The sequence below is a fragment of the Oreochromis aureus genome, linkage group 2 (genome assembly GCF_013358895.1).
Source record: "Oreochromis aureus strain Israel breed Guangdong linkage group 2, ZZ_aureus, whole genome shotgun sequence".
NCBI classification, from domain to species: Eukaryota; Metazoa; Chordata; class Actinopteri; order Cichliformes; family Cichlidae; genus Oreochromis; species Oreochromis aureus.
Genome location: NC_052943.1, coordinates 154617 through 179252, shown reverse-complemented (window position 1 = coordinate 179252; position 24636 = coordinate 154617). Strand labels below are relative to the sequence as shown.

Sequence of the window (24636 nt, the reverse complement as noted above, 5' to 3'; positions counted from 1 at the left end):
CAACAACCGACATGTGAGACAGGTGACCTCTGACCTCCTGAGAGGGACAGGAGTGTTTGCTCACCCAGCTGACCGTCCTCGATGGCCTCAAACGTCATCCAGACATCTTTGTCCCCAGCTGGGACGTTCCTCATGTACAGAACCTGATTGGTCAGCTCCTCAGAACACATGGTGGGAGACACCTGCAGGGGTCAGAGGTCACACAGCTTTAGTAATCGTCATTATCGCTATCAATAAAAGTTCTCATTAATGATGCCCAGCCTTACTTTGAGAGTTATGCAGCAATCGGGTATCTTCATCTCCAGATAGATTTCAATGATCAGATCACCGGCCTGAGAGAGCTGTACAGAATCAACCAATCAGGCGGCGGTTTCAGACACAGAGGCAAAATCAGCTAAACTTTAAAAGGAACTGCCGAGGACCAGCTGAGGGAACGCATCGCACAAAGGATGATGAAGATGGAGCTGCCAGGCAGGAGGAGAGGAGGAAGGCCTCAGAGGAGGTTCATGGGTGGAGTGAAGGAGGACATGCAGAGGGTGGGGTGACAGAGGACGATGCTGGGATAGAGATGGATGATCACGTTGGTCCCAGAGACCAGGACACTGAATGAAACACTTAACACATGTTCTATGTTGTACGGTTCACCTGTGTGTCTGTGCAAGAGTGAGTTTGTGTACCTGAGTGTCCTTCCAGGTGGTGATGAGGCTGATTTCCAGCTCAATCTGGGTCTGATGCTCCTCATCGATCTGAAACACGAAACAGAACGTCACACACGGGAGAACGTCACACATAAGAACATGTTGGCGTGCCCTTACGGCTTACTCACTTCAAAGACGTACAGGTAGTTGTCTATCAGGTCCTCCACGATCTTCACCTCATGCTCACCTTTCCCATCCGTCTGGAACAGACTCGGAGCGAAGAGCAGCGATAGGTTCTTGGTGCACATCTGGTTCAGATCTGCGCACTTCTGGACCCTGAAGAACCGCAGAGCCAAACGATGAGATCTTTAGATCTCATCGTTTGGCTCAGTGTCCTACACTCACCTGCTGTTTTCTACAAAAAGGCAAGTTCCTAAGCCCCACCCCCACCAGGTGTAACCAGTGCAGCTTCTTAGGGAGCTCACCTGTACAGGTGACTGATGAGAGCAGCCAGGGTGGTCCGGTTGACTCGGGGTAGAGTGCGGATGATGTCTTTGTAACGGTCCAGCCTCGCACGCCTCTGAGGGATCTCTGAGCATGAAGAACAAACTCGTTACAGACACCAATCACTCATTTAGACGAATTACAATCAGCTGAAGGTGTACTGCCGACCGTCCCTGAAATCTAAAGTAAAACCGGGTGATGTTCAGGCTGTGGTCTGGACCTGAACCCTGACAGCAGAAGCACCGCTCTTAAGAAAGGTGGACTCACTGGCAGCTTCCTGCCACAGCGGGTGGAGGTCGACCATGAAGATAGGGTCATCGATCTCTCTGAAGAACCTCTTCAGTACGTCGGTCACGTCCTCGATGAAGTGGTCCCCGATCCGCAGCTTGACGTTTCGAGCGTCTCTGCGGAACTCCTCCATCAGCAGTTTGATCCTGGATTTGGCTCCGTTCTTCCTGTAGATGCCCTCGTGACCCAGACCTGCACAGACCCAGAACGGCTTCGGTCACACGGCTTTGTTATCCTGACATGAGAAACCAGGGGAACAGAGCTGTGTGCCTCTTTCATCACATCTGAGCACATCATTTATCGGCAGAAACAGTAAAATCACACATAGGCTGGTCTGCAGGGTTTTTCTTCTGGCTCTAAAACATCATGCAGGGAAAAACACAAGAAGTTCAACCCGACAGGAAGTCGTCCTGATGACAACGGCAGAAGAACCGTGCAGTGAGGTTCAGGCTTCACAATGCATCTAACACACTGCTCCTCCTCCTCCACCCAAACCTGCACTCATCGGGGAGGAGTGCAGGTTTGCTTGGGTTGGGTTAATCACCTACTGGGAGCACCTTTCCTAAGAGTATGGTAGAAAATTGTAAAGGTATGTTATTTACCTTAAATATACTGACTAAAGCTTTACTCAAGCCAAAAGGGTTTAATCATAGGGAAGCCCCAAAACATGTGCCAAAGCCCCACCTAACCTCCAACAGTGTATGAAAAAACACATCAGACATTTCCAGGTGAAGTCCGGACATAAATTGGTATTTGTACATTTCCATGAGGACGAACATTCGTCCAACGATTCTTCATTTGATATTGAAATGTTTCCTTCATTTTCCCATCTTTCTTTATCACAGCCTGTAGAGTGAGGCTTCTTTGTCAAAACCCTCGCACCCTTACCTAAGGTGTTTCCATTCGCCTTCAGAAGAACGATCAGTATTGGATCATATAGATCAGTTCTGGTGACAATGTTCTGCTGGATGTAGTTCCTCAATTGGAGATATGTAAAATAGTCTGAATTGTTAAGATGATAATCAGTCTTTAAATGATCGTTTTCTTATGTGTGAGCGAATAAAAGGTCTTCACATCCTTTGAAATCCAGTGTTTACATGGTCAGGCCCCAGGGTCAAATGGAAGTATGTGGACTGTATCTGTATCGTCTAACTCAAACTCCAGTCCTCGAGGGCTGCTGTCCTGAAACCTTTCCATGTGTCCCTGCTGCAACACACCTGAATACAACTAGCAGGTCATTAGCAAGACTCTATAGAAGCTGTCTGCATGCTGAGATGGCAATTCAGCCATTTGATTCATGTTACAGCAGCTCATGAGTGAGTGAACACGGTGCAATAAAAGTACTTTAGAAGTACATTTGTCCAAACACTTCCATTTCTTTAAAATGACCTGAGGAGCGTTAGGGGCTGCCATCCTGTGTTCATGTGTAACTATGACTCTGCTGGGCGTGAGCAACACTGTGTCTGTGGAAAGCTCTTTTCTACCACTGATACCACGTCTCACTGTCCTGTCACCATTGAGACCTGAAGCTTCCTCCACCTCTTCAGTTCAGTTTAATTAGACGATCCTCCATCAGCAGCAGAGCCCACAGTGGCGTAGCTAAAGTCTCCTAACCCCAACCCTTACCAACAAGGAAAGTCTGTCAGTCAGTCTTCCTCACCGTACTGTGTGATGAAGGCGATGCAGCTGTCCACGATGATGGGGATGTCGTTCCTGCTCATCTGCTGGTCTCTCAGAGCATTTCCTTTACCACCGGCTGCTCGCTGAATGTCCGAGTACCACAGAGAGAAGTCTGCGCGACCGACGCCCTGCAGGTGGAGCGTTCTGATGGGAACACCGAACGCACGTCTGTCAAAATGTGAAGTAGACAACAAACTGGAGCCTGAACCAGACAAACACTCACCTTCCTTTTTCCACCAGGACCAGGATGTCTTTCTTCTCCTGGTTCTCCATCTCAGAGGTGATACCTGAACACAGAGAGCTCCGTCAATAACAACCAGACTCCATCAGAACTATTCACCAGGACCCGGACCGGGACCAGCACACGTACTCAGCTCCTGCAGGCGGTTGAGGTTGATGATGTCCTCGGCGGCGCCGTCGTTGCGGGGACAGATGAAGAGGTTGGACTTCTGCAGGACAAAGTAAGCCTCCTTCCACTGCTGAGGGTCCAGCATCGCCCGGTACCGTAGAAGCCCGACCCGCTCAAACTCTCGGGTCAGCAGGCAGTGACAGCTGAGCGGCGTCGCAGCCTGGTGACGGTCGCAGCACAAACATGGATCAGTTTGTTAGGAAGTTTTTAGGCAAAATATTTTGTGTTAGAACAATTTTGTAACATTATTTATTTGATTGTAACATGAACAGCAGAACAAACGTGATCATCTGCTCTGTGATGAGGACGCAGATGAAATGCGGCGCAGACCTTTCCGATGGCTTTGGTCCAGCTGTGCAGCTCGTCGGCCGCTTCCAAGCCAAACTGAAAGAGTTTCTCCGACGTCAGATACAACTCGAAGGTGTAACGAAACCTGAGGGAGAAAAGTTTGAGTTCCACCAGGCTGACCAGCTGAGCTTTCCGTTTAACCGTGGAGCTTGGCGAATAAAAACCTGTCAATGAATCCGTTGTTGTTGGAGGAGTCGGGTCGACTGACGCCCAAACACACGATGTCTTTAGTGCTGATCTGCAGGCTGGGATCAGCTGATCGATCCGACTCGTAGAAGACCAGAGACTGATCCACCGAGCACCAGAACTTCTGGAAGTCTGATGATGAGAACAGAGAATTTTACACGAGACCGAGTTCTGAATGTTCGTCCCCCTCATCTTCATCTGCAACATTAGTGCTGCTCACAGGCAGGCGGTGAAGCAAACTGTCAGTGCCATAAATGATTCTGCATACTGTTAGAGTGAATAGTTAAATGTTTGTCATTTTTATGCTTACCATCCATTTCTATATTGTTTAACTGTGGGATGAAAGGAATTTCACAGTCCCCCTCCCCAGATTCTCGAGGTTCTGGGTGAGGGGCTGTAGTGTTTTATTGCAGATGCATCCTATCTGGAAGATCTGCTTCTTTTGATGTAAGCTTCCTGCCCAGCAGGAGGTCTAACACACCTACACACACACATATACACACACACACACACACCTACACTCTTGTATATACATTTACATACAGTGCCTTGTCTTTGTAACCAAGGGGGGTTATGAGGGGAGGTACTATTGTTGTGTGAACTGTCTCTCAATAAAAGCCAGCGAGAGGAGGCCATCATCGGGGTCATTTCCATGCTGGACATAGATGAGGCCTCCCTTGCGCAAGTAATCGATCGATCGCTGTTGCCTTGTTTTTCTTTCATGGGAGTAAGTCCTGGATACAGCGGGGTCTGAGTTTAGACCCAACACACACGTCAACAGCTACGTCACGATGCTACAGAGTAGCTGTAGTCTGCTCTGATTGTTATCGTATCAGCGTAGCCTCAAATTCCACAACAATTCCCAGAATTCCTTTGTGTTTGCTGCCAGTGCGCACACGGCTCAGAGAATCTGATGGAGTTTGGAAGCTGCACTTCAGCCGTCGGGACGAAACAAAAACACCATCTGAAGGAACGTCTAAGGAGCAACTTTTATTTTGTCAGCACTGCTCAGAAATCATATAATCCAGAGATGACGTTAAAAAACACCACATTTCAAGCTCGTGCTACAACGTCTGTGCTACCAAGCAGCCTTTGTGAGCTAACACAGCTAACATCCTGTGCTCTGAGCCTGAACACTGAAGCAGAAACCTGCTGAAGACCTGAAACCGTCTCTGACAGTTTTTGGTTTGGGTGAATTTTGGTAGACGTTAGAGGCGTTTACCGCCTCTTTGTTCTGATCTGAGGACTGTTTAAACCCGAACCCTCTGACCCCGCCTCCTCCTACCTTCTCTGTTTTTTCTGGACATCGTTCCTCTGCTGGCAGAGCTCGACTTGTAGAGGTACCCAGAGTGAAGAACCGGCTGCATGATTTCATCATAGACGCTGGGATCTGACCGGTAAAAGCACAACATCATCAGATAAACACCGTCAGCCAATCAAATCAACAAAAACACAAAGAGAAATAATGCACTGCTGCGCCTGGAGCAGAAAAAGTTCAAACTGACACCGACGCTGGTGCTCTTCTGCTGAGCCAACACTTGGACTGACTGCTCAGTGAAGCCGAGCGTAACAGGAAGAAAGCCTCCCTGTAGGACAGCGCTGATAACGGAGCGGCTGACCTCAAGCCGCAACCTTCAGCGCCAATGCTGCTCCGCACTGAGCTCAGAGACTGAGTCACTGACTTCACATGTTGAATTTAATTAGATCAAATACAACGCCCTGCTTTCTCGCAGCTCAACACTGCAGAGTGCATTAGAGTCCAACCTGATGTGCTGCAGTGATCCGCTCGGTGGGGGTGGCGGCCGTTGGAGTCGATGGCGAGGTGAGCTGACTCCGCCTCCGAGAAAATCTGAGTCACCGTTTTCAGGAGAGTCTGCTCAGAGACAGCTGAACACAGAACCTGTTGGAGACACGAAGCATCATCGTCAACACCAAAACCATTTCTCCACACTATCATCATCATCATCATCATCATCGTTGTTACTGCGTTGCTGTTTGCTGCCATGGAAACCTCAGGCCCTGCGGACCCGGACACACAAACGCAGGAGCCATCCTTCTCGTCTGATGATGTGACAGATGCACTGTAACAGTAACTCAGTGTGTGCGTACCTGAGACAGACTCATGGCTGTGCTGCTCAGTGATTCTGTTTCATGATTGTTTATTAAGTCTTTAAATGTTTGAATCAGCATGGCAGCTGATCAGGGTAACCTTTGACCTTTCAGCACACTCCACTTAGAAAAAGCCACGCTGTTCTGGGGGCGGTCAGAAGGTGATGATGCTCATTCTTTAAAGTTCTCCAAATCCCGAGGACACAGATGAAGAGTAACACCCCCGCCGCCTCATGGCGGGGAGGCGTTCAGTGATGCAGGAGTTTCTTAGATGAAAGGTGTGAGTGAATCGAAGCCTCCTGTTTTTATCTACCAGCTGCTTTTATCTTCGTCTCTGATGCTTTAAACATTCAGTCACTGAGCCCCAGTGCACTCTGGGAAAAGGCTCCCCCCACACAAAGAGCAGCTGCTTATGATTCGCTGCGTTCTGAGTCTGACCTCATCGACAACGTTAGGATCTATGAAGCTGACGCACTCTCCCAGCAACGCGCCGCACACACCATCACACACATGTGCATTACAGCGTCCTAACCAGCTTCAGTTATGTTCACAGTTGCAGCCGCATGCAGCTGTAGTTAAAGCTGCATGAAGTTATTTCACGCATGAACCAAAACAGTGACAACAATGTCCTTTATGACCAGAAATACTCAGTCTTGTTGTGGCCCTTCTCAACCCAGCATGCAAACATTAAACGTATTTATTTCATGAAAGCAGTCGGGCAAACCTTGAGCAGCTCCTCCTGGCTGCTGAACGCTGGGTGGGCGAGGCGGTATCGACCCTCGCGGTACTTCTGGGCGATGAACTCTCTCCTCTGTTCGGCCGACGCGTCGCAGTCCAACTCCTCAGAGACGGACAGACGGGCCGCCCAGAAGTCGTTGGCCCGGTCGTTCCCCAGCATGATGAAGAGCTGGCCCACAAACATACACACAGTATAAGCAAACAAACAAACACAACAGCACGGCTCTGCTTTCAGGCGTCTGTGAATGCTGGTCCTGAACCGGCTGCTCTGAGCTGGTACTTTAGAGCTTCTCTGTCACATTCTCAGTAGCTTCAGTGTCCTTTAATAAGCTTTTCCACCTTTACAGGTGAATACTCCATAAAAACAGGTGGATGTTAGACTACACCTACCACTAACCCCCCTACAGCTGAAAGCCTGTAACAGCAGAGAGCCGCACTGACACCACCCTCAGACAGAGAGGTCACCTGAAGCCGCTCTCACCTGAACGATCTCGTTGCTCCACACGCTCGTGTCCAGTTTCAGACTCTGAACCTTGGAGACCATTGTGCCCAGCCCTCTGTGCTGGCCTACACAAACACACACACACACACACACACACACACACACACACACACACACACACACACACACACACACACACACACACACAGTGGGAAACACAGCTGTGACACACACTGGTGTGTTTCATCACTGACTTCTCCAAACACCAGCACAATACCAATGACTCACCTGGTGACGACCCTGCAGTCTTAACAGACTTGTCTCCTAAGTGACAGTTTCACCTGCAGTGATTCGTGTCTGCACAGGTAAACAGGCTCCTGTTTACCTGTGCAGGTGTGTTGATGGGCCTGATATTTTCAGTTAACCGCAGAAATAACCTCACCTTCAACATGTGGTGTTTTTCTTTCTGCTGCAGGTCTCCATGCTGACCTCCTGGCCTCAGAGCAGCTTCCCTGGTGTTTTGTGAGGAACCTGTGTGTGTGTGTGTGTGTGTGTGTGTGTGTGTGTGTGTGTGTGTGTGTGTTGTTAGGTTCTTGCAGTTGTTGTTGGTTACATTTCTGCTTTGTTAGTTGCTGCTTGTTGGGAATGTTACTGGGGCACTGTTACCTGTTGTGACAGGTAAGAGATAACATCTGGCCTGCCTAACCAGATGTCCCAGATAATGTGAGTCAGTGTGAGCTGCTTCTCTCTTTGTGCTGACACAGACTGTAAATAAAAGATGGATGGCAGATGAGATGAAATGTAGGCTTTTGCTGCAGGTTGTAAATGTGTTCCTGTCACGCTAGCTCATATTAGCTGACAGCTGAGCGCCACCGTCATTAGATCAAAGCTAAACTGACAACAGAGACAGAGGACTCTGACTCTGGAATCAGTGAAGATGTCGAGCCTCGAGAGCAGGTTGTACCTGCGCAGTTCTTGCAAATGACCACACACAGGTTGATGGATGCCCAGTCGGGGTTCAGGGCCTTGCAGTCCGCGCACATCCTGTTGGAGCGGTTGGACCAGATTTTCTCGGCCACCTCGTAATCTGACAGAGTCTCTGCGATCGCCTCCTGCAGTGCCTCCATCCAGTCCCGTTTGTCCCGGTCTGAGTCTGCGGTGAAGCTGAGGAGGTGGAGCAAAGGTCATTTAATGACATTTATGACTGTTCGTCTCAGCGTTCTCATTAAAACAGAATTACTCAGAACTCCAACTGTGTGGGAAAATAAGATATTTTTCTCATTCAGTGACTCAGTTTGATCTGCAGAGCAGGAAACCCCAGAGTCTCAAACCTGAGTCTTTCTCAAGAGTTTGATTGATGCTGTGCAAATACAATGCCCTGCTTCCTCGCAGCTCAACACTGCAGAGTGCATTAGAATCCAACCTGATGTGCTGCAGTGATCCGCTAGGTGGGGGTGGCGGCCGTTGGAGTCGTTGCCGAGGTGACTGCGGACAGTACTGACAAAAACAAGCATCAGCTGAGCTGAGCTTCAGGTTCACCCACCTGAAAGTTTTATATGGCGTGATGAGGTCGAAGCTCTTGTGTTTTCCATCTCGGATCGTCGCTCCGCGAGCTTCGACCACCGTGATGCCGATCCCATTACGGAAACACTGGAGAAACATGGGAAGTCAAATTCAATTCAATTCAATTCAATTTTATTTATATAGCGCCAAATCACAACAAAAGTCGCCTCAAGGCGCTTTATATTGCACAGTAGATCGCACAATAATAAATACAGAGAAAAACCCAACAATCATATGACCCCTATGAGCAAGCACTTTGGCGACAGTGGGAAGGAAAACTCCCTTTAACAGGAAGAAACCTCCGGCAGAACCAGGCTCAGGGAGGGGCGGCCATCTGCTGCGACCGGTTGGGGTGAAAGAAGAAAAACAGGATGAAAGACATGCTGTGGAAGAGAGACAGAGATTAGTAACAGATATAATTCGATGCAGAGAGGTCTATTAACACATGTTGAGTGAGAAAGGTGACTGGAAGGAAAAACTCAATGCATCATGGGAATCCCCGCAGCTTACGTCTATTGCAGCATAACTAAGGGAGGATTCAGGGTCACCTGGTCCAGCCCTAACTATATGCTTTAGCAAAAGGAAAGTTTGAAGCCTAATCTTGAAAGTAGAGATAGTGTCTGTCTCCCGAATCCAAACTGGAAGCTGGTTCCACAGAAGAGGGGCCTGAAAACTGAAGGCTCTCCCTCCCATTCTACTTTTAAATACTCTAGGAACAGCAAGTAAGCCTGCAGTGTGAGAGCGAAGTGCTCTAATAGGGTGATATGGCACTACAAGGTCATTAAGATAAGATGGGGCCTGATTATTTAAGACCTTGTATGTGAGGAGCAGGATTTTGAATTCAATTCTGGATTTAACAGGAAGCCAATGAAGGGAAGCCAAAACAGGAGAAATATGCTCTCTCTTTCTAGTCCCTGTCAGTACCCTTGCTGCAGCATTTTGGATCAGCTGAAGGCTTTTCAGGGAGTTTTTAGGACATCCTGATAATAAAGAATTACAGTAGTCCAGCCTGGAAGTAATAAATGCATGAACTAGTTTTTCAGCATCACTCTGAGACAGGATATTTCTAATTTTAGAGATGTTGCGCAAATGGAAGAAAGCAGTCTTACATATTTGTTTAATATGTGCATTGAAGGACATGTCCTGGTCAAAAATGACTCCAAGGTTCCTCACAGCATTACTGGAGGCCAAGGTAATGCCATCCAGAGTAAGAATCTGCTTAGATACCATATTTCTAAGATTTTCAGGGCCGAGTACAATAACCTCAGTTTGATCTGAATTAAGAAGCAGAAAGTTAGCGGCCATCCAGGTCTTTATGTCTTTAAGACATTCCTGCAGTTTAACTAATTGGTGTGTGTTACCTGGCTTCATGGATAGATAGAGCTGCGTGTCATCTGCATAGCAGTGAAAATTTATGCTATGTCTTCTAATGATGCTGCCTAGGGAAGCATGTATAATGTAAATAGAATTGGTCCTAGCACTGAACCCTGTGGAACTCCATAGTTGACCTTAGTGTGTGAAGAGGACTCTCCATTTACATGTACAAATTGGAGTCTATTAGATAGATATGATACAAACCACTGCAGTGCAGTACCTGTAATACCTACAGCATGTTCTAATCGCTCTAATAGGATATTATGGTCAACAGTATCGAACGCAGCACTGAGGTCTAGCAGGACAAGCACAGAGATGAGTCCACTGTCAGAGGCCATAAGAAGATCATTTGTAACCTTCACTAAAGCTGTTTCTGTGCTGTGATGAGCTCTGAAACCTGACTGAAACTCTTCAAATAAGCCATTCCTCTGCAGATGATCTGTTAGCTGTTTGACAACTACTCTTTCAAGGATGTTTGATATGAAAGGAAGGTTGGAGATTGGCCTATAATTAGCTAAGACAGCTGGGTCTAGAGATGCTTTTTAAGTAAAGGTTTAACTACAGCCACCTTGAAGGCCTGTGGTACATAGCTGATTATTAGAGATAGGTTGATCATATTTAAGATCGAAGAATTAATTAATGGCAGGACTTCTTTGAGCAGTTTTGTAGGAATGGGGTCTAAAAGACACGTTGATGGTTTGGAGGAAGTAATTATTGAAGTTAACTCAGAAAGATCAATTGGAGAAAAAGAGTCTAACTTAACATCAATGGTACTAAAAGTAGCTGTAGATAATATTACATCTGTGGGATGATTATTGGTAATTTTTCTCTAATGATAAAAAATTTTATTTGTGAAGAAATTCATGAAGTCATTACTAGTTAACGTTAAAGGGATTGTTGGCTCAGTAGAGCTGTGACTGTTTGTCAGCCTGGCTACAGTGCTGAAGAGAAACCTGGGGTTGTTCTTATTTTCTTCAATCAGTGACGAATAGTAAGATGTTCTGGCTTTGTGGAGGGCTTTCTTATAAAGCAGCAAACTATTTTTCCAGGCTAAATGATGATCCTCTAAATTTGTGACACGCCATTTCCTCTCCAGCTTACGAGTTATCTGCTTTAGGCTACGTGTTTGAGAATTATACCACGGAGTCAGGTACTTCTGATTTGAGGCCTTAGTTTTCACAGGAGCTACAGTATCCAGAGTCGTGCGTAGTGAGGAGGTAAAATTATTAACAAGATAATCGACCTCTGTTGGAGTAGCGTTCAGATAGCTGCTCTGCTCTATGTTGGTACAGGGCATTGAAGATGATAACAGTGGGTGGATTATATTCTTAAACTTAGTTACAGCACTTTCAGAAAGACATCTACTTTGATAAAGTCTACTCTCCACTGCTGTGTAATCAATTATTGTAAATGTAAATGTTATCAGGAAATGATCAGACAGCAGAGGGTTTTCAGGAAACACTGTTAAATGTTCAGTTTCTATGCCATATGTTAAAACAAGATCTAGAGTGTGATTAAAGTGGTGGGTGGGTTCTTTTACATTTTGAGAGAAGCCAATTGAGTCTAATAACAGATTAAATGCGATGTTGAGGCTGTCATTTTTAGCATCTACATGGATGTTAAAATCACCCACAATAATTATTTTATCTGAGCTGAGCACTAAATCAGATAAAAAGTCTGAGAAATCAGAGAGAAACTCTGTGTAAGGCCCAGGTGGACGATAGATGATAACAAGTAAGACTGGTTTCTGAGTTTTACAGCTGGGGTGGACGAGGCTAAGCATCAGGCTTTCAAATGAATTAAAAGTCTGTCTTGGTCTTTCGTTAATTAATAGGCTGGTGTGAAAAATTGCTGCCACACCGCCCCTCGGCCTGTGCTTCGAGGTTTCTGGTAGTTAGAATGACTCGGGGTGTTGATTCATTTAAACTAACATACTCATCCTGCTGCAACCAGGTTTCTGTAAGGCAGAGTAAATCGATTTGTTGATCAATTATTAAGTCATGTACTAACAGAGACTTGGAGGAGAGAGACCTAATATTTAATAATCCACATTTCACTGTTTTACTCTTTGGTTCAGATGTGGATACTGTATTGTTCTTTCTTTGTGATTTTTTATGTTTAAGTTGTTTATTGCTGGTTTTTAGTTTGTTTTTTGTCTGTTTGGGAGCTGACACAGTCTCTATGGAGATGGGTTTTTGGGGGGGTAGCAGGAGGAGAGAAGCTGCAGAGAGGCGTGTAAGACTGCAACTCTGCTTCCTGGTCCCAACTCTGGATAGTCATATTTTGGGGGGTTTAATAAATTGGTCCATATTTCTAGAAATGAGAGCTGCTCCATCCAAAGTGGGATGGATGCCGTCCTCCTAACAAGACCAGGTTTCCTCCAGAAGGTTTGCCAATTATCTATGAAGCCCACATCGTTTCTGGGACACCACTCAGACAGCCAGCAATTTAAGGAGAACATGCGGCTAAACATGTCACTCCTGGTCTGATTGGGAGGGGACCAGAGAAACTACAGAGTCCGACATTGTTTTGGCAAAGTTACACACCGATTCAATATTGATTTTAGTGACCTCCGATTGGCGTAACCGGGTGTCATTACTGCCGACGTGAATGATGATCTTACTGTATTTACGTTTACCCTTAGCCAGCAGTTTTAAATTTCCTTCAATGTCGCCTGCTCTGGCCCCTGGAAGACAATTGACTATGGTTGCCGGTGTCTCTAGCTTCACATGTCTGAGAACAGAATCACCAATTACCAGAGTTTGACCCCGGCGGTGTGTGTCGCCGAGTGGGGAAAAACGGTTAGACACATGAACAGGTTGGTGGTGTACCTGGGGCTTCTGTTTAAGACTATGCTTCCTCCTCACCGTCACCCAGCCGCCCTCTTTCCCCAGCTGCTTGGGGTCTGCCGGGGAACAGCTAGCGGGGCCTGCGCTATCTTCGGCTGCACCAGCTACAGGGGCCTGGCTGGCTACGGGTGAATGAAGGGTGCGAAGCCGAGTCTCCAATTCAGTAATCCTGGCCTCCAGAGCTGCAAATATGCTACATTTGTTACAGGTATCATTACTGCTAAAGGAGGCCGAGGAGTAACTAAACATCTGACACAATGAGCAGGAAAGTGCAGGAGGGACAGGTGAAGTAGCCATGGTGCTAGCGAGTCGGCTACGAGCTAAGCTAAGCTAGCGAAACAGTACAGACAGTGAGTGAATACTTTGGCTATAAATTAGGTAGTGAGCACACAGAAAGGGTGATTCAGATGAAGCACGTTAAGATTATACTATGAAAAAGGGATGTATCAAAAGATTTAAATTAAATTGCTAAGCAGAAAATCTACTCAGAAACACCACTGTGTTTGAGCAGGAACAGGAAGTGATACTCTACCACAAAGCGAGCGAACACCAAGTGACAGCGCCACCAAGAGGAATCAAATAGTCACAGGACCCTGAGAAAGTCACAAGAAGTCAACTGGTGGCGCCCTCACCTGCTCGCTCTTGTAGAGCCAGATCTGGTCTGTGTTGATGGCAGCGTACACTTTGGATTTGGTTCCTTTGAGTTCCAGGCCGCCATGTTTCTGGCAGTGAGCTCCAGGACCGAAACGCCGCCGTCCAAACACCAGCTGATCTCTGACGTGTTCCTGCAACGTGGACACCCAGCGCCGCCGCAGCACTGATGCACAGGAAACACATCAAATGCATCACCATCATCAACAGCATCATCATCATCATCATTATGCTCAATACCACGATCATCACCATCACGACCATCGTCATCACCATTATCATCCTCATCACGACCATCATCATCATCATCATCATCATCACGACCATCATCATCATCATAACGACAATCATCAACAGCATCATCATCATCATCATGGCCAATACCACCATCATCACCATCACGACCATCATCATCATCATCACGACCATCATCACCATCATCAACAGCATCATCAGCATCATCACCATCGTCATAAATTTTCATTGTTATGCTGATGACACCCAGCTCTACATTTCCTCCAAACCCAATTCATCCCTCCCACCTTCCTCCCTCTCGAACTGTCTTATGGAGATCAGATCTTGGTTCTCCTCCAATTTTCTCAAACTTAACAATAATAAAACAGAAGTTTTACTCGTTGGCACAGCCTCTACCTTAACCAAATCTCACAGTTTCTCCATTAATATTTAAAATTCCCCCATTCTTGCTTCCCTGCAGGTAAAGAGTTTAGGTGTCATACTTGACTCTCTCATTTCAGTCTCACATTAATTACATAATCTGGTCTGCATACTTTCACTTACGTAACATTAATCCACTTCGTCCCTTCCTTACTCCCCATGCTGCTGCCATCCTTGTCTCCTATTTGGTCTCCGCAATAAGTCCCTCCATAAACTTCAACTTCTTCAGAATTCTGCAGCTCGGGTCATAACTCGTACTCCCTTTAGAGACCATATCACCCCGATTCTTCAACAGCTTCACTGGTTGCCCATAGAAGCCAGGATAAACTTTAAAATCTTAGTTCTCACGTTTAAGTGCATTCATAACCTTGGCCCTCCTTATCTCTGTGATCTGCTTCATATCACCACAGTTTCCCGCTCTCTCAGATCTTCATCTGCCACTCATCTTGTTGTTCCTTCTGCTCGCCTTATCACTATGGGGCACAGAGCTTTCAGTCCTTGAGAAATATAGATTCCCTTCCCTTATTTAAGTCACAACTCATAACCTACTTGTTTAAACTGGATTACTCGCTTTAATACACATTTTACTTGCTGTCAAATTATGTTTTTTTGTTTTTTAATTTGTTGTTTGTGGTTGTATTTTGCTGGTTTCTGTATTTTAATTTATTAGAATCTATTTTAATCTACTGTTTTATTTGATGTCTTTTTCTCTTTGTAAGGTGACCTTGGGTTTTAGAGAGGCGCCCTCAAATAAAATGTATTATTATTATTATTATTATTATTATCATCATCATCATCATCATCACCTTCACTGTGACAAAGTGGATGAGCAGCTGCAATGCTCTCCATTTGTCCCATATGTGTTAACCTTTTTTTTGCACATTATGCACATTATTCTGTTTCTATTTATTTGCTATGATTTGCTATTTGTCAAGTAACATTGCTTCACTCACTATCCCGGGTTTGTTTGTGTAAGCGTTCTGTTGCCAGCAAATCAAACATTCTGCAAATTAAGGCAAATACTCAGTTACATATTTCTTTATATTTTATTATGTTACAGATTAAGTCATTTGTTCATACTTACTGTGTTCTCTTTTCAGTCTCCATGTGGGTCAGGTGTGGGGAAACGCCCGCCTAGCATTTCCTCATTTAAAGTCCTGATGATGTCACACATGACATAAGCAGGTTGAACCAAGTGGAGGGGTTTCTTTTTCGATAGAAATGCTTCCTTTTGTTTGTGTCAAGGTCTAAAGCGATTTGTTGAATCTTTTTCTTTTCGTTAATACAGCCATTTAGTTGTGTAAATGAGCTAATTAAAAGTGTGAGGTTTTGTGTCTTTTTAAATTGAGTTCACTGTAAGTAAATTGCTCACCTCTGGAAACCTGAAATGTCTGCGTAGTCTGCTTCCCTACCACCTTCCTTGACGTTCGAGTCTGACTACCTCACAATCACAACCATCATCATCATCATCATCATCCTCATAGAGCTGGGCGATATAAGATTTTTTCATATCACGATATGTTTTTTTCCTTTCAGGCGATAACGATATATATCACGATATAATCTAAATAACTATATTTGCAAGATTTAAATGTGCCGTTGCTCACAAGTAAAATCTGAAATAATCAGCAGCTTGTTTTGATTTAAATATTTATTTCCATAATAAGGTCAACAGGACAGATGTACTTAAGGAACATGAGACTTTAGTTTCAGATAAATAAAGGCAAATATTGCAAACTACACAAAAGGCAGCCGCTAAAGCGTTTAAGTTTCAAAATAGAACAAACAACACAGACTACAAAATTGTCAATTCCACTGTCAATATATAGCTTTGGAAGCGCTGTCTGAGAGAAATGTTTACGTCCAGGGAGTTGGTAAAGAGGATCCATTACCTTAATTAGCTGCTTGAATCCTTCATTTTCGACCGTGTTTATTGGTAGCATGGCTTTAGCAAGACAGTAAGCTATGGCATTTGTTATGTTGCTATGTCTCTTAGCTTTTTTGTCATATGGTAAGACGCTGGAGAAAGCCGACTCAATTGACTGTTGCTGCTTTGCAGGGATTCTCCTGGTTGTTTTCGATGATGAATTAGCGCTTTCAGTCAGAGATTGAGCGTGCTCTAGGGGGTGGCACTGCTTCAGGTGATAAAAAAGGTTTGTTGTATTTCCAGACTATGTGGGAACATGCTTTCGGCACAATTTACACTGCGCGCTACTCTGTTTTTTGTCAGACTTCAAATAGCCAAAATACCTCCACACTATGGAACTTCTCTGCCCTTCCTTTCAACAATCTCTCCGGCATTGGAACCATCATCTGTTTTCTCTTCGGTAACCTGGTCACCTAAGCTCTCGGTTGATTTTTCTCTAGTCGGCACACTCATTTCCTCCATTACCCGGCCGGCACGGCGGCTGGCTGCTTCCCAAACAATTACACATGTGCAGCTTGGCACTTGTGCTCTACGTAACAAGTCACGTGATGTGACGCTGCGGCTGTGATTGGTTTGGCTCTGCACTACTTAATTTGGACTGGCTGTTCTTTTTTTTTTTTTTTTAAGAGAGGAAGAGAGAGAGAGGTGAGGTCTATCGCAATAGTTTCATTTTTCTATTGAGAAAAAGTTATTTCGCAATACATATCGTTATCGTTCCATCGCCCAGCTCTACGTCATCATCACTATCACACAGTGCCAGATCACAACAGTCGCCTCAAGGCGCTTTAATCATCATCACATCACAACCACGTCATCACATATCGTCACCAACATCTAGTGTTGGGCGATATGACAATATATATCGTGTGGACGACAAAAAAGTGTCTATCGTGCCATTTGTCTTCTATCATTTCTAACCTATTTTTATAAATTATTACATAAAAAATATCATTAAATAGCCTGTGGCAAATATATTAGTGTTGTCTTGAGACTATACATAGTCTAGCTTTATGCAAGAGAAAATAAAGTATAAAAAATTATATTTTTTGGCGAAGAAATATCCGCAAAGAAACTCGTTCTTGTGGTTTTGCGACATGGTGCTGCTTTACGTGCACCTGGTTTTGCGACATGCTCAAAACTCAAAACGATGGACGCGTGACAGGTTGCAGTTTCATGCCCGGACATGCAACAGGCAGAGATAGCTACACAGGCAGCCCAAGAAGAAGCACTTTTACTGAACACAGGGGGTACGTCTGTGATTTGGTTACATTTTGGGTTCAACAGCACCAACACAGAGCAGAAGACGTCCATTTACAAGCTATGCTATAAAACGATTCCCGCGCCCGATGGCAACACAACAAACCTCTTCTATCACCTGCAGAAGGTCCACGAAAAAGAATACTCAAGAATCCAGAAAATCAGAGCTAAACCAAGTTGTGGAACAATGGGAGCAAGTTGGGAAAAGAAAAACTATAGCCAGCCGAAGATACAGCAGTCTTTCGCACGTACGAGAAAACTTTCCAGTGCCATAAACAAATCACAGAAGCTATCTCTGTTAAGTCTGTTAAGATATCTCGTTTGCGTTTGCGTACATAAGATTTTCTGGAGGAGGACAGACATTTGTTTAGAATGTTTAGAAGCAAGCTCCTTTAAGCAATTACTTTGGTGTTCCTCCACCTCCAAAGAAATGTCAGGAGTCCAAAGCGCAAAAGAAGTGCGTATTCTCGGAAAAGTGGTTGCAGGAGGTGAGCTGGCTTCAAACAAATGATGAACGCACAGTGATGTGGTGCAGAATATGCTGTGAAAATCCCACTCTAGCGGACAAAAACAGTGCCTTTTATATGTACGCAAACGCGCGTTGCAACTTCTTATCTGGTGCGTGTCTTTTATTTTGACAGTGAATGCGCACCTGCGGACCACTTATGTGCACCCCTGTATATATACACACACATATATATATATCTGTATAAAATCAAAAAATACCCCACTCGCCCCTGCGGGCGGTCTATCCTTCAAGCTCAGGTCCTCTACCAGAGGCCTGGGAGCTTGAGGGTCCTGCAGTATCTTAGCTGTTCCCAGGACTGCGCTCTTCTGGACAGAGATCTCTGATGTTGTTCCCGGGATCTGCTGGAGCCACTCGCCTAGCTTGGTAGTCACTGCACCTAGTACTCCGATTACCACGGGGACCACCGTTACCTTCACCCTCCACATCCTCTCGAGCTCTTCTCTGAGCCCTTGGTATTTCTCAAGCTTCTTGTGTTCCTTCTTCCTGATATTGCTGTCATTCGGAACCGCTACATCGATCACTACGGCCGTCTTCTCCTGTTTGTCTACCACCACTATGTCCGGTTGGTTAGCCACCACCATTTTGTCCGTCTGTATCTGGAAGTCCCACAGGATCTTAGCTCGGTCATTCTCCATCACCCTTGGGGGCGTCTCCCATTTTGACCTCGGGACTTCCAGGTTATACTTGGTACAGATGTTCCTGTACACTATGTCAGCCACTTGGTTATGGCGTTCCATGTATGCCCTGCCTGCTAGCATCTTGCACCCTGCTGTTATGTGCTGGATTGTCTCAGGGGCATCTTTACACAGCCTGCTCCTGGGGTCTTGCCTGGTGTGATAGACCCCAGCCTCTATGAATCTTGTACTCAGAGCTTGTTCCTGTGCTGCCATGATTAGTGCCTCTGTGCTGTCAGTCCAGCTTTGCCCAGCCACTGGTAGGATTTCTGGATATCAGCCACCTCCTCTATCTGCCGGTGGTACATACCGTGCAGGGGCCTGTCCTTCCATGATGGTTCCTCATCTTTCTTGGGTTTCTGCTCCCTGAGGTATTCACTGAGCACGCTGTCAGTTGGGGCCATCTTACTGATGTAGTCGTGGATGTTTCTTGTCTCATCCTGGACTGTGGTGCTGACACTCACCAGTCCCCGGCCTCCTTCCTTCCGCTTAGCGTACAGCCTCAGGGTGCTGGACTTGGGGTGAAACCCTCCATGTAGGGCTGTTCGATATAACGATATACTGTATATCAGATGACAATATAAAAACGTCTATCGTTTCATTTTACGCTATCGTTTGTTTCGTGGTGTCGCAAAATAAACTGTTTACGGCAATATTTTTTCATTATTTTGATGGTCACTGTAGTGGCTATATTAATTTCCTGAAGTTCTCTCTTTCTCTTATATTTAATATAACCACACTACAGACGGACAAGCGCTTGTTTTTATGCGTTGTCGTTAGCAACAACGACGGTGAAACCACCTTGTGTCCGCTTGTTTATTTTCCACTTTCACAATAAAGCTCAAGATCCTGTTGAGACTTTTCAAAATAAACTGAATCACGTGAAAGATGCAGAGTATTTACGGATGAGAAGCAAAAAAAGAGCCGTCAGGTGCTAAAAAATAAACCTTAGACTCAAACGTTAGAACAGGCTTTTCCCGGCAGCACGCTGTGTAATAAATACTCACAAAGAAAACGGCGGCCGTTACAACCTATGTCTAAAAATGTATCGTTTTGTGGTGGACCACCGGAGGGCTCCACTCACACCCAGTTCTCAGGAAGTGTTGTTGCTATGTTTTGGAGGGAAAAGTGTTCAGTTGTGTGGTGATGAGGAATAAACGAGGAGTGTTAATCGAGAGCTCTGGTGTCGTCTGTGTTTACCTCCACATTGGTGACCCCTGACTCGAACATGCTGCAGTCCGATGGTGGCACCGACTCCGCTCTGGATGCATCAGCAGCCGCCAGCCCTCTGCCTCCGGCTGCAGCTGCGTTTGCTGTGCCGCTCGAGCTGCCGGACTTTTGGCTTCACGATCCCCGTCGTGGTTCGTGCACGTGGAGGCTCAGTTAAGCGCCTTCGTGGCATCTCGGCTGACGACACGAAATATCACCAGGTGGTGGCCTCTCTCGACCCGCTAGCCACCCGTCGTGTGTTGACTCTCCTCCGGGACCCACCCGCCCGAGGGAAGTACGCCACCCTTAAGGAGCTGCTTCTTCGGCGCTATGCCCTCTCCGACGCAGAACGAGCCGAGAAGCTCCTCTCCCTCTCAGGCCTGGGTGGCGGTACGGCTCTCAAACTGATGGAGCGCATGCTGTCCTTTCTTGGTCCGGACGACGGGGGATTCCTGTTCGCCCACATCTTCCTCCGACAGCTGCCGGCGGCCGTGAGAGCCGGCCTCGCCAACTCTCCGCTTCTGGGCACGAAGGATTATCGCTCCCTGGCTGAGGACGCGGATCGTATTCTCTTGGCTACCCGCGCTTTCCACGATCACGACCGGCGCCTTCTACTTCCCCGCTGACCTGCCCCGACGTGTCCGCTCCTTCGCTGGCGGCAAAGGTCGCAGCACAGCGACACCGCGGACGGGACCTCTGTTTCTACCATCAGCGTTTTGGCCCCAGAGCGCCGCTGCTTGCTGCCTTGTGCTTTTCCGACCCTGGGACACGGGCCCTGACAGCGCTGTAGCGGCGCGACCGCTGGCGACAAAGAAAACTGCTCTTCATAGAAGACTCGCGCTCCGGAGAGCGCTTTCCTGGTCGACTCGCTCCCAGAAGAGCCTCCTTCCCCATCCGGCGCCGACAGTTTAGCAGCGAGCTGCGGACCACAGCTTATTGCGGCTAATGGCTCTCCCATCGCAACGTTCGGGAAAGGTTCGTGACTGTTTGTTTTCATGGTCGGGATTTCCAATGGACCTTTGTTGTTGCCGCTAGCTCTGTACCTATTTTGGGCGCTGATTTTCTTTGTGCCCACGGACTGCTGGTCGATGTCGCTAACAGACGCTTAATCGACACCCAGTCTTTTTCTTCAGTACCCTGTTTCACTCGCGCCATCGAGCCCCTGAATCGGGCTAATTTGGTGACTTCTGGGAATGTTTTCAGCGTTTGCTCTCTGAGTTCCCTTCACTGACTGTTCCTAATTTCTCAAACACGGCAACGAAGCACGGGGTTGAACATTATATTCTGACGGTCGGTCCCCCGGTGTTCGCACGCGCGCGCCGCCTCGACCCCGCGAAACTCTCCGTCGCTCGGGAGGAGTTTGCCGCTATGGAGCGCCTCGGCATTGTGCAGTGCTCGAATAGTGCCTGGGCCTCTCCGCTACACATGGTGCCCAAGTCCGACGGTCGGTGGCGGCTGTGTGGGGATTTTCACCGTTTAAATAATGTCACGGAGAACGACCGTTACCCATTCCCCACATACAGGATTTTTCCGCCCACCTCGCCGCACCTCGATTTTTCTAAAATTGACTTGGTGCGGGGTATCACCAGGTTCCCGTCTTGAAGACGTCCCAAAAACTGCCGTTATTACCCCTTTCGCCTGTTTGAATTTTTGCGCATGCCGTTCGGCCTGAAAGGCGCCGCCCAGACTTTTCAGCGGTTGATGGACTCTGTCTTGCGCGAGCTACCTTTCGTCTTCGTGTACCTTGACGATATATTGGTGGCCAGCTGTTCTGAGAGTCAGCACGCGTCACATTTGCGCAGGTTTTCCAGCGTTTGGCGGCACACGGCCTGATCGTCAACCCTCCAAGTGCCAGTTCGGCTTGCCGGTTCTGGATTTCTTGGGCCACCGCATTTCGCTGACGGTGTGGTTCCGTTGCCGGACAAGGTCCGGGCCATTTCGGCTTTTCCACGTCCCGCGTCCGTTAAAGCGCTGCAGGAGTTCTTGGGGATGGTCAATTTCTACAACCGCTTTCTCCCCAGAGCCACAGCACCTGCTGCAGCCTCTCTATGCTGCTTTGAAGGGTAAAACTGCTAAGGACCCGATTGATTGGCTCCCTGAACGCATCCAGGCATTTTCTGAGGCCAAGGCCGCTGGCAACGCCGCCTGCTGGCCCACCCGCTTTCCGTCGGGCGGAGATTGCGTTGACCACGGACGCGTCGGACGTGGCGGTGGGCGCAGTGTTGGAGCAGCGGGTCTCCGGTGTCTGGCAACCGCTGCCTTTTCAGTCGCACGCTTAGGGACAGTGAGCGCAAATATAGCGTTTTGACAGGGAGTTGCTGGCCCTGCACCTCGCGACCCGGCATTTTCGCTTTTTTTCTAGAGGGTCGGAGTTTCACCGCGTCGTCGATCATAAACCCTTGACATTCGCGATGTCCAAGGTCTCTGACCCGTGGAGCGGGCGCCAACAGTGCCAGCTGGCAGCCATTTCCGAGTTCACAACTGACATTCAGCACGTGGCTGGTAAGTCCAACTGCGTGGCTGACTGTCTATCCCGCGCTGGTTTTTCCCGCTTTATGTTGGCATAGACTTTGACGCTATGGTCGCTGACCAACGGGCGGACCCGGACGTCCTTGCCCTTTGGTCTGAGCAAACGGGCCTTGTACTGGAGGACAGACCCGTGTGGAACGGCGGGCCTAGCCTGCTTTGTGACGCTTCCACCGGCCGACCACACCCTGTAGTTCCACTTTCGTGGTGTCGTCGCTGCTGACTCAGTACACGCCCTCTCTCATCCGGGCGTCCGGGCCTCGGTCAAGCTGGTCAGCTCTAGGTTCGTTTGGCCGGGCCTTCGTAAATCGGTGAAAGACTGGGCAGCAGCGTGCATCCCATGCCAACGCTAAGATCCATAGGCACACACAGGCGCCCTCGAATCCTTCCGCGTTCCAGGGAGGCGTTTTGATCATGTACATGTGGATCTGGTTGGTCCCCTGCCGCAGTCACAAGGTTTCACGCACCTTTTTTGACTGTGGTGGACCACACAACCCGCTGGCCTGAGGCGGTGCCTCTGGCGTCCACTACAGCAGCAGCAGTGGCCAGGGCATTTTTGTCAACGTGGGTTTGCTGCGTTTGGGTCCCCCGCCGACATCACCTCAGACAGGGGCCCCAGTTCGTTTCCGAGCTTTGGTCTGCCATGGCTGACGGCCTGGGCGCCAAGGTCCACCGAACCACTGCGTACCACCCGCAGGCCAACGGGATGTGCGAGCGTTTCCACCGGTCGCTTAAGGCCGCGTTCCATGCTTCTCTCACAGATGGCAACTGGGTTGACCGCCTTCCATGGGTTTTACTGGGGTTGCGCTGCGCGGTTAAAGAAGACCTCGGGGTTTCCCGGCTGAACTTGTCCTCGGTCAGCCCCTCCGGGTCCCCGGGAATTCTTGCCCGAGAGCCCACCCCTGCTTCGCTCCCTCTGTGCTGTCTCTCCGTCCCCGAGAGACTCGTTTTCTCTTCCTGGCCCAGTGCACCATTGTCTGCCCGACACCTTTGTTCCGAGGTCGTTGGACTCTTCGCAGTTTGTTTTCGTCAGGCATGACGCTCATAGGCCTCCGCTGCGTCCACTGTATGACGGCCCCTTTAGGGTTATTCAACCGGGCCGGAAGCATTTCCTTTTGGACTTTGGGGGTCGTCAGGAGACTGTTTCTATTGACAGACTTAAGCCGGCACATGTGCTGCAGGATGATCAGTTGGTGCCGGCTCAGGCCCCCCGCCGTGGCCGCCCGCCTTCCACTGGACTGGACAAGTGCTTGCTCATAGGGGGTCATATGATTGTTGGGTTTTTCTCTGTATGTATTATTGTGCTATCTACTGTACAATATAAAGCGCCTTGAGGCGACTTTTGTTGTGATTTGGCGCTATATAAATAAAATTGAATTGAATTGAATTGAATTGAATTGAATTGAACTCTGCTTCTTCCTCTGGGAGCACCCCCCACCTGGCAGGGCCCAAGCTATCTTCAGCTTCTCCTGGCCGCCCATGCCAGCCTGGTCCTCAGGCTCGTTTCCCCTCAGCCAGCTCTCCACCTCCCCGGTTCAGCCGTTCTGGACGTTTGATTAAAGCAAGGGTTCTGGACTAGGGGATGACCCTACTGGGTGTTCGGGGGGGGCATGTGTGGTGGACCACTGGAGGGCTCCACTCACACCCAGTTCTCAGGAAGTGTTGTTGCTATGTTTTGGAGGGAAAAGTGTTCAGTTGTGTGGTGATGAGGAATAAACGAGGAGTGTTAATCGAGAGCTCTCGTGTCGTCTGTGTTTACCTCCACAGTTTCATGCATCAGTTAAAACACTCGACTCCAGGTACGCGACGCCCAGCTGGAAACACTTCCTGCAAGTCGAGCTGCCCGACATTCACAGAATTTACAGAAAATGTTACATTTTTGTGATTTATATCGTTATCGGACGATAGATGTCTTAATATCGGGATATGAGATTTTGGTCATATCGCACAGCCCTACCTCCATGCATGGTCAGGAGCTTCCTTGTCTTGATGTCAGTGGATTCTATCTCCTAGCTTATTATCCAAGCAGGGTACCTGATCACGGGCAGGGCGTAGGTGTT

At 47.7% G+C, this 24636-nt stretch overlaps 1 protein-coding gene across 1 annotated transcript in view; it reads right to left on the bottom strand.

Annotated features, from left to right (window-relative positions):
• The window catches only part of arap3 (ArfGAP with RhoGAP domain, ankyrin repeat and PH domain 3), a 55043-nt gene that overhangs the window by 8390 nt on the left and 22017 nt on the right, over positions 1–24636 (bottom strand). The window contains 18 exon segments of the mRNA XM_039615006.1: positions 65–182; positions 267–341; positions 678–746; positions 827–974; positions 1124–1229; positions 1410–1622; positions 3091–3254; positions 3334–3397; positions 3481–3679; positions 3850–3952; positions 4032–4185; positions 5339–5443; positions 5818–5953; positions 6887–7069; positions 7382–7467; positions 8307–8506; positions 8886–8992; positions 13761–13945. Coding sequence (XP_039470940.1) covers positions 65–182; positions 267–341; positions 678–746; positions 827–974; positions 1124–1229; positions 1410–1622; positions 3091–3254; positions 3334–3397; positions 3481–3679; positions 3850–3952; positions 4032–4185; positions 5339–5443; positions 5818–5953; positions 6887–7069; positions 7382–7467; positions 8307–8506; positions 8886–8992; positions 13761–13945 — 2415 coding nt within the window.